General features: G+C 35.3%; 1 protein-coding gene across 2 annotated transcripts in view; it reads left to right on the plus strand.

The window, feature by feature from the left end:
- The window catches only part of ADAM9 (ADAM metallopeptidase domain 9), a 142,641-nt gene that overhangs the window by 117,908 nt on the left and 8,208 nt on the right, over nucleotides 1-16,525 (plus strand). For both annotated transcript variants that reach the window (XM_032838045.1, XM_032838044.1), the window contains 4 exons: nucleotides 2,608-2,688; nucleotides 2,963-3,068; nucleotides 11,982-12,123; nucleotides 13,587-13,674. In XM_032838045.1, the coding sequence (XP_032693936.1) occupies nucleotides 2,608-2,688; nucleotides 2,963-3,068; nucleotides 11,982-12,123; nucleotides 13,587-13,674 (417 nt within the window). The remainder of the gene's footprint in view (nucleotides 1-2,607; nucleotides 2,689-2,962; nucleotides 3,069-11,981; nucleotides 12,124-13,586; nucleotides 13,675-16,525) is intronic.

Here is a 16,525-nt window from a genome sequence, read left to right on the forward strand (position 1 = left end):
TGTTTGAGTGTGTGTGTTTATGAGTTCAGTGTGGAGGTTATATATCTTTTTCTTTCTGTTATACTGCTTTTTTAAAAAAATAGCAATGACACATTTTCTCCCAGCGATGTCAGGAAGAAAAATAGTATCTGCTGATTTCTCCCATGTAAGATGTACCACTATTACTTCCAAACCCCCACAAACTCTTTTTTTGTTGAAAAAATACTGGCTTTAAGTTCTGGGTGATTGCTAACATATATAGGTATATTTTAAGGGCTTTTATCTTTTTGTGTTTTATTTAAAATTTTTGTCTTTTTGTGTTGTGTTACTGTGTCAACAACATTCATGTACAAGGGTAGCAAATGCTTGGTATATGTACCTATACTTATATACTGATGGAACAAAACACCAAACATTTTCTTTTTCTTTTTTTTTAAAGATTTTATTTATTTATTTGACACAGAGAGAGAGTGAGCGAGCACACAAGCAGGGAGAATGGGAGGCAGAGGGAGAAGTGGGTTCTCACTGAGCAGGGAGCCCGACATTGGGCTCGATCCCAGGACCCTGGGATCATGACCTGAGCTGAAGGCGGGCACTTAACTGAATGAACCACCCAGGTGCCCAAATACCAGAATTTTCTATAGTGGTAAATAGGATAAGTTGGATTCTGTTCTTTCTGGTATCTACCAAAGGCTGTACTCCGGGGACTTTGAGCAGGCTGACAGTACATACATATACATATTATATTTTTTATTTAAAGTCAATTTAGTTAACTTATAGTATAATATTAGTTTCAAGCTTTATATATTCAACGTTTATTTAGGGGAGGAACTAAACATTAAGGGGGAAAAGAAATGAAAAAAGAGAACTCTTTAGTAACTCCTTTTTAAATTATCCTAGGTAGTTCTGCTTTGGCTCCAAAGTCACACCCTGAATTTAATAAGCAGGAAGTCCAAAAGTTAAGTTCATCTGCCCTCCTTCACTTGTGGTTGGTGGTGGTGGTGGAGGCTGGGTAGTATTGGAGAGGATGGTCTTACTTTACCCCTTCAAGCAGTTTATCAGGGTATTCCTTCCAATTTGGTCCTAACCATTCAAGAAAGTAAACAATGCCAGTCAGAACACTGTTTTCTACTAAGAACTAGGAAGTTGTGTTCCCTAAAGTGAGTCTGTGAGATCTTAACACATTTCATCTTATTTCTGTGACCTTATTTAATGCCTCAGTCATCTACTCTAAGTCAGTTATTAAAAGAAAAGTCTCCTCCTAGCTGAATAGAGAAGCTATTGGTAAATATCTCCTCTAAAGCTCATACATTTGAAAAAAGTATTTTGAAATCTTTATTCAGAGAAATGGGTGGGTGGAGGACAGGGGAGGAGTGACTTATTACTGTAGAATCTTCTGTACTTTAAAAATTTCTAATCATATGAATATATTTCTTACCTAAAAATTAACTGAAAGTTATTAAAGAATTTGGACGATCCTCTGACTCTGTAATAATGTTGAAACCTATGTATTTTCAGAATAATAAATGTATCTATTGATATTGCATTATTCTCTAATTATTCTTTATTTCATTAGAGCATTTAAACATTCTGATTTTGTGTAGTTGGTTGCTTAATAAAATTTTAAGATAGTACTCCATAACCTTTAAGAAAAGTTAGTCTCTTTTTCTAACTTATCTCTAAAGAATAGTTTTTCAGGGGCACCTGGGTGGCTCAGTGGGTTAAAGCCTCTGCTTTCAGCTCAGGTCGTGATCCCAGGGTCCTGGGATCAAGTCCCACATCAGGCTCTCTGCTCAGCAGGGAGCCTGCTTCCACCCCTCTATCTGCCTGCCTCTCTGCCTACTTGTGATCTCTGCCTGTCAAATAAATAAAATCTTAAAAAAAAAAAAAAGAATAGTTTTTCATAAGTTTTAATTTCTAGTAAGTTTTTAGCTGATTCCTTTAGGTCTGTAATATTTTTCTCATGTAATGATACTTATTATATCTCTTTCAATATTTAGGACTCATTTGTATTTCATATCTCAGAATTTCTAGAACTATATAAGATAATAATGACTTACTTTCAATAGTGCTTTTAATAGAAATGTTTCTATTAATTCATCATTAATCATGATACTGGAAGATAGATTTTATCTTATCAACAAGGTAAACTTTTATTTTGGAAGAATTTTAAAAATTAAATTGAGTTTTAAATTTTATGGAATACTGTTTCGGTATCTTATAATGATGACAATTTATATGAGGTATTATGGTAATAGATTTCTTATTATTGAGCCTTTCTTATAATTTAATTTTCTTATAATAGTGATATCAACTCTATCTGGTTACTTTTGACTTGAAAAAGTCCATTTGTGAATATTTTACTTAGGGTTTTCATATCTATATTTGTATGGGATAATAGATTATAGTTTTATCATTGTTTTTGGCCTTTGTGTCATCCTGGTCTTTTTTGATAGTTATGTTAATTTCACTTATTTTTCTACATTTTCATTATAAAATGTTAACAATTCCTTCCAAGTTTAAAAGAATTCAGCATGAAATAATCTGTGCGCATAGCTCTTTTCTTCTGGGCACTTGATTAATGTGTTCAATTTTTCCTTATTCATTAGTTCACTTTTTTTTTTTCAGATTTGTAGAAACTTTCAATGCGTAAATGCTTCTGTTCTGAATTATGACTGTGATATTCAGAAAAAGTGTCACGGACATGGGGTAGGTAATATTCTCTTTTGATTTGTTCATGAAGTAGCATTGAATTATGAGAATTCCCGATGAGGGAATGAGGCTTAGGTGAGACTTTCCAAGATCTTAAGATATGGGGGAATTTAGATATCTGATAAATGTTTCATTCTTAAGAAGAGTGCCTGTGGATTTGCATGAATTGAATGCTTTTTCTTGGCTTCTTTTCTTGAGTTTGTGATGCAGAGCAATATTCACAATTAACCAAAGTGGTTTTTTTTTTTTTTTTTTTTTTTAAATTTTGAAGGTATGTAATAGCAATAAGAATTGTCACTGTGAAAATGGCTGGGCTCCCCCAAATTGTGAGACTAAAGGATACGGAGGAAGTGTGGACAGTGGACCTACATACAATGGCAAGTAATACAGTAATACAGTGGCCCATGTCAGAAATTGGGCATCCTTGTACTTCTCCCTCACTTCCCACATTGGTTATACACTAAATATGTTGATTCTGCCTCCTGGATTTCTTGTGAATGTATTTATTTTTTTAATCCCTGTTGCCCAGAATTAGATAACTCCTCCCAGAATTACATACTACTCTTAACTACGCTCCCTCTTGCTTCCTATAATCCATGTTCCATAACTACAATATAGAATTTTAGTGTTTCTCTTCAGGAATTGTTTTCATTATGCCATCATCCTGCTTTGAATTCAGTGCTTCTACACTGCTATTAGGATGAGATCCAGAAATCCTTAACACAGCTTAAATACCCTGTATGATTTGCCCCTAGCTTAACTTTCCAGCTTCTTTTCATTATGCTTAAGATGTTGTAACTTCTTGGGGCGTCTGTGTGGCTCAGTTGGTTGGGGGTCTGGTACTTGATTTTGGCTCACATCTCAGGATTGTGGGATTAAGCCCCATACCCAGTTCTGGGCTCAGCAGGGAGTTTGTTTGAGATTCTCTCTCCTCCCTCTCCCTCTGCCCTTTCTCTGATGTGTGTGCATGGACGTGTGCTCATTTGCTCTCAGTTAAATAAATCTTTTTAAAAAAGACATTGTAACTTCTTTTATTTCCTCTAATAGGCTACTACTGTTTTAACTCTGGTCTTCATACAGTATTATATTCACATTGTGGAAATTTGGCTATTGGCTACTCAGACTCAGTTTATAGCTTATTTTCTTGAAAGTTTTCCCTGACTACCTAAATCTGAATTAGTATGCCTCTTCTTTTTATTTATTTATTATTTTTAAAATATTATTTTTAATTATTAATTAAATATAATTAATAATTAATTAAATATTATTTTAAATATTATTATTATTTAAATATTATTATTTATTTGACAGAGAGAGAGATCACAAGTAGGCAGAGGGGCAGGCAGAGAGAGAGGGGGAAGTAGGCTCCCCGCTAAGCAGAGAGCCCAATGCAGGGCTCGATCCCAGGACCCTGAGATCATGACCTGAGCTGAAGGCAAAGGCTTTAACCCATTGAGCCACCTAGGCGCCGCTAGTATGCCTCTTCTATTTGTTCTTTTACTGTAAGCATTATCACGTACTATAGTAATTACTTATTTACTTTCTTCCCTAATAGACTATGAGTGAGCTCCTTGTTTACCAGTATCTTTCTAGTAAGAATATATGCTTGCTTTGTTTTGGGTGAATACTAAGAAGACTGGTTGGCTCATAGAGTATGTTTATGTTTCACATTTTAAGAAACTGCCAAACTGTTTTCCCAAGTGGTTATACCACTTTATATTCTCTCCAGCTGTATATAAAGGTTCTAATTTTTCCATATCCTCCCAACACTTGATATGGTCAGTCTTTTTTAATTTTAGCCATTCTAGCAGATGAATGGTATTTCTTTAATTCCTGTTGATGTTAAGCATTTTTTGTGTGCTTCTTTGCCATCCACATATCTTTTTTTTTTTTTTTTTAATTTTATTTTTTATAAACATATATTTTTTTCCCCAGGGGTACAGGTCTGTGAATCGCCAGGTTTACACACTTCCCCACACTCATCATAGCACATACCCTCCCCAATGTCCATAATAACCCCATTCCCCCCCACCCCCCTCCCCCCAGCAACCCTCAGTTTGTTTTGTGAGATTAAGAGTCACTTATGGTTTATCTCCCTCCCAATCCCACCTTGCTTCATTTACTCTTCTCCTACCCCCTTAACCCCCCATGTTGCATCTCCTCTCCCTCATATCAGGGAGATCATATGATAGTTGTCTTTCTCCGATTGACTTATTTCGCTAAGCATGATACCCTCTAGTTCCATCCACGTCGTCGCAAATGGTAAGATTTCATTTCTTTTGATGGCTGCATAGTATTCCATTGTGTATATATACCACATCTTCTTTATCCATTCGTCTGTTGATGGACATCTAGGTTCTTTCCATAGTTTGGCTATTGTAGACATTGCTGCTATAAACATTCGGGTGCATGTGCCCCTTCGGATCACTACGTTTGTATCTTTGGGGTAAATACCCAGCAGTGCAATTGCTGGGTCATAGGGTAGTTCTATTTTCAACATTTTGAGGAACCTCCATGCTGTTTTCCAGAGTGGTTGCACCAGCTTGCATTCCCACCAACAGTGTAGGAGGGTTCCCCTTTCTCCGCATCCTCGCCAGCATCTGTCATTTCCTGACTTGTTAATTTTAGCCATTCTGACTGGTGTGAGGTGGTATCTCATTGTGGTTTTGATTTGTATTTCCCTGATGCCGAGTGATATGGAACACTTTTTCATGTGTCTGCCATCCACATATCTTAAGTGATGTGTCTTCAAATCATTTTGTCCAGTTCTTAGTTAGGTTGTCTTCTTGAGTTCTTTATTCTGGATACAAGTCCTTTATGACGTATGTGCTTTGTAAATATATTCTCCTAGTCTGCTTACTTTGAGTTCCATTTGTTGTTCTTTTTCTAATTTCTGAAGGTAGAAGATGAGGTGATTGTACTTTTCTAATATAGGTGTTGTAGTGCTATCAGTTTTCCTCTAAAACGCTTTTTTTACATTATACCAATTTTGATATGTTGTGCCTTTAATTCAGCTCAAAATAACTTCTAATATTTTTAATATTAACTTTTAATATTTTTAATATAACTTCTAATAAAAAATATTTTTTTGACTCGTTTATTTAAAAATGCTTTACTTCATTTTGAAGTATCTGTGGGATTTTTCAGATATCTTAGTGTTATGATTTACCATTTCTTATACTGTGGTCAGGGGACATAATTTATATGACTTGAATACTTTTATATTTTCTGAAGCTTGTATTATGGCCCAGATTATGGTTTATCTCATGAAAAAGTTTTATGTACACTTGAAAAGAATGCGTGTTCTGCTATAATTGGTTAGAGTGTTTTATAAATAATTAGTTCATGTTAATTGACATGAAATCTAAGTTTTAGATTTCCTTACTGATTTCTATATACTTGTTCTGTCAGTTATTGAGAGAGGAATACTGAAGTCTCTGGTGTTATTCTAACTGCTGACTTGCCTGTTTGTCCTTGCCGTTCTGTCAGTTTTTGTTCTATGTACTGTGAAGCTGTGTTCTGTTGATAAATTGACCCCTTTATCATTATGACCTATTTATAGCTCGTAATATTCTGAGCTGTGCAGTTAAGAATTAATATAGCGATTCCAGATTTCTTTTGATTAGTTAGCATGGGAAATCCTTTCTCATTCTTCCTCTTTTAATCTATTTCTGTCTTTATATTTATTTATTTATTTATTTAATTTTTTTAGAATGAGAGAGAGTAAGAGTGTATGTGTGAGTGGGGGCAAGGAGGGAGGGGCAGAGGAAGAAAGAGGGAGAGAAAGAATCCTAAGTAGGCTCTATGCTCAGTGCAGAGGGTTGTGAGTCTTTATATTTAAAGTGGATTTCTGGTAGGCAGGATATAGTTGATCTTGCTTGTTTTGTTTTGCTTTGTTTTAAGTAGGCTCCACTCCCAGCATGGGGCTTGAACTCACAACCCTGAGATCAAATGTTGCACACACTACAGACTGAGCCAGCCAGGTGCCTCTTAGATTTGTTCTTCTAGTCAGTCTGCCAGTCTTTGCATTTTAATTGACTTGTTTTGACCACTTACATTTAATTTAATTAGTAATGTTTGGGTTTAAATCAGTCATACTGATATTTTTCTATCACAGTCTCTCTCTCTCTCTCTTTTTTTTTAAAGGTTTTATTTACTTATTTGACAGACAGAGATCACAGGTAGGCAGAGAGATGGGCAGAGAGAGGAAGGGAAACAGGTTCCCCGCTGAGCAGAGAGCCCGATGCGGGGCTCAATCCCAGGACCCTGAGATCATGACATGAGCTGAAGGCAGAGGCTTTAACCCACTGAGCCACCCACAGTCTCTCTTTATGTGATATTTTACCACTTCACTCGGCTTCTTCCATTTCCCTCCTTGTGGCTTTTATGCTATTGTCATCATACTTCTACATGTGTTATAAACCCTACCATATATTGTTATTATTTTTGCTTTAAACAGTTGGTTATTTTTTTAACAATTACTAAGATTTTATAAAGAATCACCAGATTTTATAAAACCGCAGTATACAAAGGAAAATCCTATAGCCCCAAAGAGCTGCTACAAATTGTTACATACTGATTTTGTAGGCACATTTGCCCAACTGGTTGCTAGGTTGTTCCAACTTGATTGATTGATTGATTGATTGATTTTTTAAAGAGTTTATTTATTTATTTGACAGAGAGAGATCACAAGCAGGCAGAGAGGCAGGCAGAGAGAGAGGAGGAAGCAGGCTCCCTGCTGAGCAGAGAGCCCGATGCAGGGCTCGATCCCAGGACCCCGAGATCATGACCCAAGCTGAAGGCAGCGGCTTAACCCACTGAGCCACCCAGGCGCCCCCAACTTGATTTATTTTTATCTTTTTATCTTCCTAAAGTTGGGAGATCTTAGAATTCAGTACTTATAACTCTTCTCTTTTTATCTTCATCCCTAGGTGATCCCATTAAATTTAAATTTAAAAAATTTAAATAAAATTTAAATTTAAGTCCCATAAAATTTAAATGTCTTTAAATGCCATCTTTATTAGGTAATCGGGTGTATTAGCCCTGATAAAAATGACCTGATACAACAAACATTTATTTTCCTTTCTCATCAGTATGTGCAATGTAGGTTGATAGATTGATTTTGCTTACAGTAGTTACTCAGAGACTTAGACTGGTCTGGATTCACCATGATGAGGAGTTAACATCTTAGAGTGAAGTTCTAAGGTATGCTTGAACATGAGAAGGTAACTTAAAGAATAATTTCCTGACCCTTGTATGTTTCTAACCAAAGGTGACAATACACCTTTTCTGGTCACATTTTGTTGGCTAAGAGAAGTTATGTGGACATACCTAAGCTGAAGTCAACAGGGGTATTTTTAGCCTTTGTATTTTGGGAGAGGAGGAAAACTGGAAATAATGGTGAACATTAATCATGCTTATCATACCAAGCTAAATAGTAATAATTTATGAATTTATATCTTTGGACTTGGCTTCTGTAACTCTTACACCCAAGAGTTGGTTATCTTTTACATTTATTTATTTATTTTTAAAGATTTTATTTATTTGACAGAGAGAGAGAGAGAACATGCAGGGGATGCTGCAGGGAGAGGGAGAAGCAGATTCTCCGCTGAACAGGGAACCTGATGCAGGGCTCAATCCCAGGATCCTAGGATCATGACCTAACTGAAGGCAGACACCTAACCAACTGAGCCACCCTGGCACCCCTTTTAAATTGATTTAAATGATAGAAAAGGTCTTTATATTTACCCATGTAGTTACCATTTCTGATGCTCTAATATTTGTATGTAAAATTCCGTTTCCATCTGATATCATTGAATTTTTGCTTGAAGGACTTATTTTCACATTTCTTATAATGTAGGTCTGTCAGTTACTAATACTTCTAGTTTTTGTGTATCTTTTTTTTTTTTTTTTAAAGATTTTATTTACTTGGGAGAGAGAGAGAGAATGATCAGGGGAAGGACCAGAAGGAAAGGGACAAGCAGACTCTGTGCTGAGTGCAGAGCCCAACATGGGGCTGAGATCATGACCTGAGGTGAAATCAAGAGTTAGACCCTCAACTGACTGAGCTCCCAGTGCCCCTAGTTGTTGTATATCTTAAAAAGTTTTTATTTTGCTTCCTTCTTGAATGATAACTGGATAAAGAATTTAAGGGTGAAAGTCTGTGTCTACCCTCTGGAGACCGTACTCTACCCCCCACATTTACTTCTTCAAAGATGTTTCTCCATTGTCTTCTGGCTGGCATTACTTTTCCTGAGAAAATGGGCCATCATCTTTTCTTTTTTGGTCTTTTGTTTTTTAGGTGTCTTCTTTACTCTGCTTGCTTGTAAGATTTTCTCTTTATCTCTGGTTTTTAGTATTTGATTATAATGTGCCTTGGTGTGCTTCAGATTTGTTGGCCTTTTTGGATTTGTGCTTTTATAGTTTCTTTCAAATTTGGGAAGATTGTGGTCATTATTTCTTCAAATATTTTTTCTGTCTTCTTCAGGATTCCAGTTGCATGGATATTTGGCTACTTAGAGTATTTTCACATCTCACTGATTTGCTTTGATTTTTTTTTTAATTCTTTATTTTCTGTTTTAAGTTTTAAATAGTTACTATCGTTATTGTTCAGTTCACTCTTATTCTTTGATGTCTGATCTGCCATTAATTCCATCCAGTGTGTTTTTTATCACAGACATTGTAAGTTTTATTTCTGTAAGTTCTGGGTGTTTTTTTTTTTAATGTATCTTTCATGTCTCTACATAGCATGTTTGATCTTTATTCTAGCTTCTTGAACACGTGGAATACAATTAGAATAACTTCTAGTGTCTTTGTCTACTAGTTCTATCATCTGTAGCATTTCTTAGTTTTGGCTGATTGATTTTTCTCCTCATTTTGGGTTGTATGTTTCTTCTTTGCATGTCCTGTGATTTTTTTTTCCCCCCACTGGATGCCAGAAACTGAATTTTGTCTTGTTGTATACTGGATATTTTGGGATTTCTATTGATGAGCCTTGTTCTTGTGTGCTTATGTTACTTGGACATAGTTTGATCCTTTTGGCTCTTGCTTTTAAGCTCTATGAGGGAGGACCTGAGCATTTATTCTAGTGCTGATTTTGCCCCATTACTGAGACAAAAAGCCTTCTGTTTGTTCTACTCAGTGTCATACTGATTATGAAGTTTTCTGCTGTGAATGGTAGGAATAGGTACTCTTCCTCGTCCTGTGTGATCTGTGGGGTTTGTTCCCGCTAATCCTTTCAGAGGGTTCTTTCTCTGGCTTCAGGTGATTTCTATATATGCATACATTGCTCAGTACCCAGCTGAATATTTGAGAGGAACCCTCCACAGATCTTTCAAGTTATGTCAGCATCGCTCTCCCTTCCAGTTCTTTGCTCAGTGAACTCCAGCTGCCTTGGCCTCCTCAGACAACCAGCTCCATCTCCTCAATTCAAGGAGTCTACTGAGCTTTGCTTGGGTTCCCTCCCCTCTCATTATGATCTCTTAACTTTCCCTAGGCAGCAAACTGGCACATGTGTAAAGCTTGCCTTACTTCTGTCTCTCAGGGATCGCTTTTCTTTATCTGATGCCCAGTGTCTTAAACACTGTTGCTTAATATATTTTGCCTGGTTTTCTGGTTGTTAAAGCTCCCAGGATAAATCTGGTTCCCGTTACTCTATCTTGGCTAGAAGTCAGAGTTGGAACTACGGATTTTAATAGCCATGTATCATTTCATCGAGTGGATTGGATGTGCCATAAACTTGCCTTAGCGGTTTTCTAATTATTTGACATTTAGGTTGTTTATAAGTTTTTAATATGCATCAGTAACTTTGTAGTGTGCATCTTAATACTTACATGCTTTTTCCAGTTGAAGAATAGATTGCTGGTAATGAGATTATTAGGTTGAAGGTATAATCCTTTCTATGGTCATTGACCAAAATTCCAAATGAATTTGTGTTAATATCCTTGACAGTATGAAGGTATCAGTTTCAACGTAACCTTGCCAGGTTTAGATGTTTTAATTTAAATTATGTCTACTCATTAGTAAGTATCAAATGAGAGATCAAGCTCACTTTAGTTCTTCCTATTATTTTTAACTGGGTTGAATGTTCTTTCATGTAGTTTCATACAAGTTTTAACAAATTTCTGGTACTTTTACAAACTTAAAATTATGTGGACAACTTTACAGTTGATCACTGCCGTTTATACTTACTATATCCTTTCTTTTTCTAAAGATCAAATTAATTTCTAAAATTTATTAAAACCCAGAAGTCATAAAAAATAAGATTAATAAATTCAGCTACCTATGAATAGTAAACTTACGCATGAAGAAAAGCATTGTACTACTGTAAGACAAATGACAAAATAGGGAAAATACTTCCAACTCAAATCACAAAGCTAATTTCCTAATATATAAAGAGCTTTTAGAAACTGAAGAAAGGAAACAATAGTCCAATAGAAAATAGACTGAGCAGATAAAGGAAATACAGTATTTCCTTACACATGAACAGTTGCTCATCTCATAGTATAGAAAAGAATATAAATTAAAATTATATTAGATACAGTTTTTCACCCATTAGGTTGGCAAAATGCAGAGTTTGACTCTGTGGGTGAGGCTATGAGGAATTCTTATATATTGCTGGCTTGCATGCTGAATTGTAGCCACCACTGTGGTGGATAATTTGACACTACTTTAAAAAATGATGAATGCATTTTTGCATTCATCAACTGTTTGATATAACAGTTCTACTTCTGCAAAATTATCCTATACATATACCTGCACCAGTATGATATCCTATATGTACAAAGTTTACTTATTACAGCATTGTTTTAGAATAGAAAAAGATTGGAAAAATATCAGTAGGGTACTAGTTAAATATACTATAAGATGTCCTTGTAATGGAGTTTTGTATAGTTGTGTAGAAAATGAGGTGGTCCTCTATGTATGGTTTGGGAAGTTATATAGATAAGTGATAAAAAATGATGTGCTGAATAGTGCTTATGATATGCTAACTTGTGTATAAGAAAGGGTTGGCAATAAAAGCATACTTTATTTTTTGCTTTTATTTGCATGGAGAAATAGTATAAGATTGTATAAGAAACTAATGAAAGTGGTTATCTAATGGGAAGGCAAAAATGAAGTAGGCATTGTTGAGGTATGAACAAGACTTCTCAATGTATTCAATTTCTGTCAGTTTGACTTTTGAACAATGTGAAAATTAATGTAAAACACTTGTAATCACCTAATATGTCTTAGTTAATATGCATTAACTTCTAATTTAATGATCATTAGTATAAATTTTTTTTCTCTAGAAAAGAATACTGCGTTGAGAGATGGACTTCTGGTATTCTTCTTTGCAATTGTTCCCCTTATTGTATTGGCTGCTTTTGTTTTCATCAAGAGAGATCAACTATGGAAAAGCTACTTCCGAAAGAAGAGATCACAAACATACGAGTACTTAGATTTTTTTTCTTTTATATTCATATTAAATAAAGTAGTTATTAATGATGGTAGCCATATCATAAGGGTTGGTTTAAAAATAGGGTTCTAAGAGTTAGCTGGGATTAAAGATAGTGGTGACTCAGCTATCTCTAATAATCATGAAGGAAAGGATTATAAGCTACTGAAAATAGCCCTTAGGGTTCATGTTGTTTGACACTGATTTCTGATACTGGGGTAAATATAAATTTGGGCTACAGCTTCTTAATTGGGCTTCTTTATTCGGGGTTAAAATATGGGATAAAGGTAAAAAATGTAAATGTCATGTCACAAAATTTTCTTCCATGTCTGTTTGGAGTATCAGTTCTCACAGAGGAAGAGTGTTTCAAATATTGAAAGCGTATTTTGTGAATTACCAGTTTTTAAGAAGTAAGTTTTGGTGGAAGGAAGGGCTGTCACGATTCAGACACCTGACATTTCTGGTCTCTGTGTCAGACTCTTGTACGACTGTATCTCAACCATCACTTACAACATGTTGGCATTAGAATACAACATATATTGGCATAACCTTGTAATTAGATCCTAAGTTCAAGTTTCAGCTTGTCATTTGCTAGAATTATGAACTGGAATAATAAATAAAATTCTCTGAGCTTTGATTTACTTCCTCTGAAATAGGAATAATATTACCTGTCTCTTAGGGTTGATGTGAGGATAAAATGGGAAAATGTTAACAAATAAAGTCCATAGTATATTGCTGGCACAATGTAATTACTTAAAAACTCGTTTTTATTATGATAAAAAGCTAGTTTATTATGATAGTGATTTCTTACCTAGTATATAATATTTTGCTAGGGTATCCTGATGTTAGCTTTAATTTTTAATATATTCTAAAACAGATTTATCTTCCTATTCTTTCTTCCTCTTACTTCCTATCATACCCAAACTGACCAATCCATAGATAATTCTCCCATCTGCATCTCTGAAATTTTAGTTCCATACCCATAGCTCTCTCCTATATATCTTTACCGAGCTGACTTGCTGTCACCTCAGCACGTCTAAAATTTAGTTACTGTCTTTCCAACCAGCTTCTTTGCTCCTCTTGGGCTTCCTCGTTTTTAGAATGACAACTTCATGTTTTGTGTATTCAGCTTTAGAATGTGTATTTACTCTTTCATTTTAGGAAGACCTGAGGAGAAAAGCTTGGAAACACTGGCCTAATTGGCCAAATTTTATGGTTCCTTAGAATTTCAGGTTATTTAATTGTAAAGTGGGGTTAATAAAACTTTCTAGTACTGTAAAGATGAAAAATGTGTGAAAGTTGTTAAAAATGCCATAAAGATTTTAGCTGTCATTGTGACCATCGTTACCTCCACTACGAACATCATTATTCTATATCTGAGAAAATGCAAGGTATGTGTAACATGTCACGTGGAAATGATCTAATCTTACCGTAGCTCAGAAGTAATTGTCTCTTTCAGATCAGATGGCAAAAACCAAGTGGAAGCATCTAGACAGCCAGTGAGTGTTCCTCGACATGTTTCTTCAATGACTCCTCCCAGAGAAGTTGTAAGTTTAAAACAAAAAACATTTTTTTATTATATTATGATATCACATTGCTAAAAGTTTAAAAAAATAATTTTTAGGGGCACCTGGGTGGCTCAGTGGGTTAAGCCTCTGCCTTCAGCTCGGGTCGTGATCCCAGGGTCTTGGAATCGAGCCCCGCATCGGGCTCTCTGCTCAGCAGGGAGCCTGCTTCCTCCTCTCTCTCTGCCTGCCTCTCTGCCTACTTGTCATCTCTCTCTCCCTCTGTCAGATAAATAAAATTAAATCTAAAAAAAAAATAATTTTTACATGGATAAAGAAATAAGCATAGATGATTTCTGAAGAAGTGTGATTTCTAAGTGTGGGCTCTGGATTAATGAAAATAATACCAGTAGGGTCTCTGGCTCAGAGGTGTCTGGAGAAGATATGTAGACATTGAGAATGCTTTGCCCTGAAACCAAGATTGGGAAATGATGTGTGGGATCTCTCCTGTTACTGTTGTTTTCTGTGTCTGCTGTCTCTGTATTTTCAATGCCTGGCTTCCCTAGGGCGTGTGGCTGAGCTGCTGGGATAGGCATAATTGTCTCAGCATTGGGACCAGTAATCATTGCCTTTGAGTGTATTAGGGCATACTGAGATAATGATATACTTTTTTTTTTTTTTTGCATGTATCCCTAAGAAATATATAGTATTGCTTCAGTTGTTTTTAAACTTTATGTTTTGTTTGCTATTTCATGCATCTCTCTCTTCAACCTGCTTTTTCCTTTAACATTGCTTTGTGATTTAGCCCTCAATACCTGCAGCTCTCATTCATTCATTTTCACTTTGGATGTTTAAAAATCCATTTTCCTATTAGCAGATTCCAGTTTTTTGTACCTACAAATAAGACTACAAATTAAGAATGCCTTTCCTCATTCACATTTTAAATACTAAGTAGATCACATGTGGCCACTGACTACTGTATTGAAAAGCATAGATACAGAATATTTCCATCAATGCAGAAAATTTTATTAGAGAGCATTGATCTGGAGGCATGTAGGAATTAAAATGCTGGGCTGAAAGATAGTAACTATTTACTGGAAATTGCCAAATTGATTTCCAAAGAGATTGTATCATCACTGGTATATGTGCATTTCTGTTGACCTCCATCCTTGTCAACACTTGATATTGTCAGACTTTTAAAGTCTTTCCAATTATGTGGAGTTAAAGTCATTAAATATCCTTCCTCATGTTTTATTACAATGAGTATGTGCATGTGTGTGTGTGTGTATACACAATCTCCCTATTCTACTCCCTTTTCCTTTTTAAAAAAGAAATAAAAAATTGTTATTCCAGTTTCCCCCTTAAACATATATGTTGGAGAATTTTCCATAGCACTACATATACAGGGTGCTTACATGTGCTGGTTAGAAATTGCATATGTGTTCTTCATCCTTGTTATATTTTTTTCATTTTTTAATTGTGGTAAAATAAATATACCATAAAATTTGGCATTTTAACCATTTTTGAGAATGTAATTCAGTGACATTAATTATATTCACAATATTGTACAGTCATCACCACTATCTATTTCTGAAACCTTTTTATCAAAAACTTGATACCCAAAGCAGTGACTCCCATTTTCCCCTCCCCCAACCCCTAGCAACCACTGTTCTACTTTTTTTTAAATTCAGATATAATTGACATGCATTTATTAGTTTCAGGTGTTCAACATAATGATTCAGTATTTGTGTACATTGTGAAATAATTGATCACCACAGAAAGTCTAGTTAATATCCATTACCCCACATAGTTTTATTATCCTCGTGATGAGAACTTTTAAGATCTATTTTCTTAGCAATTTTCAAATATAAATGCAATATGATTAACTATAGTCACCATGCCATACATTACATTTCCATGACTTATTTCTTTTGTAACTGGAAGTTACCTCCGTCACCCAATGTCACCCAACCCCGCTCCTACCTCTGGCAACCACCAATCTGTTCTCTGTATGTATGAGTTTGGTGTTTTGTTTTGTTTTTAAGATTCTACATATAAGTGAGGTTATATAGTATTTGTTTGTCTTTCTGTCTGACTTATTTCACTTAGTATATTGCCCTCAAGATTGGTCCATGTTGTTGAAAATGGCAAGATTTCCTTCTTTCTTATGTCTGAATAGTATTTTATTTTGTTGCTATATATATTTCACATTTTTTTTAAAGATTTTATTTATTTATTTGACAGACAGAGATCACAAGTAGGCAGAGAAGCAGGCAGAGAGAGAGGAGGAAGCAGACTCCCCGCTGAGCAGAGAGCCCAATGCGGGGCTTGATCCTAAGACCCTGGGATCATGACCTGAGCCGAAGGCAGAGGTTTTAACCCACTGAGCCACCCAGGCGCCCCCACATTCTCTTTATCCATTCATCCATCAGCAGAAACTTAGGTTGCTTCTGTGTCTTGGCTATTGTAAATAATGTAGCAGTGAAAATGGGGGTGCAGATAGCTTTTGGAGTTAGTGTTTTTATTTTCCTTGGGTAAATACTCAGAAGTGGAAATATTAGATCATATGGTATTTCTAGTTTTTAGTCAGATTGTTATTTTGCTATTGAGTTGTATGAGTTCTTTATATATTTTAGAAATTAACCTGTTGTTAGGTGTATGACTTGCAAATATTTTCTCCCATTCAGTAGGTTGCCTTTTTATTTTGTTGATTGTTCTCTTTGCTGAGAAGCTTTTTAGTTTGACCTATGACATAGTTTCTTCTTGTTTATTTTTGCTTTTGGTATCTCATCTGGAAAACCATCTCCAAGACCCATGTTACTGCCTATGTTCTCTTTTCAGAGTTTTGTGGTTTCAGGTCTTATATTCAAATCTTTAATCCATTTCAAGTTAA

The sequence above is a fragment of the Lontra canadensis genome, unplaced genomic scaffold (genome assembly GCF_010015895.1).
Source record: "Lontra canadensis isolate GAN:19392208 unplaced genomic scaffold, GSC_riverotter_1.0 scaffold101, whole genome shotgun sequence".
NCBI lineage: Eukaryota > Metazoa > Chordata > Mammalia > Carnivora > Mustelidae > Lontra > Lontra canadensis.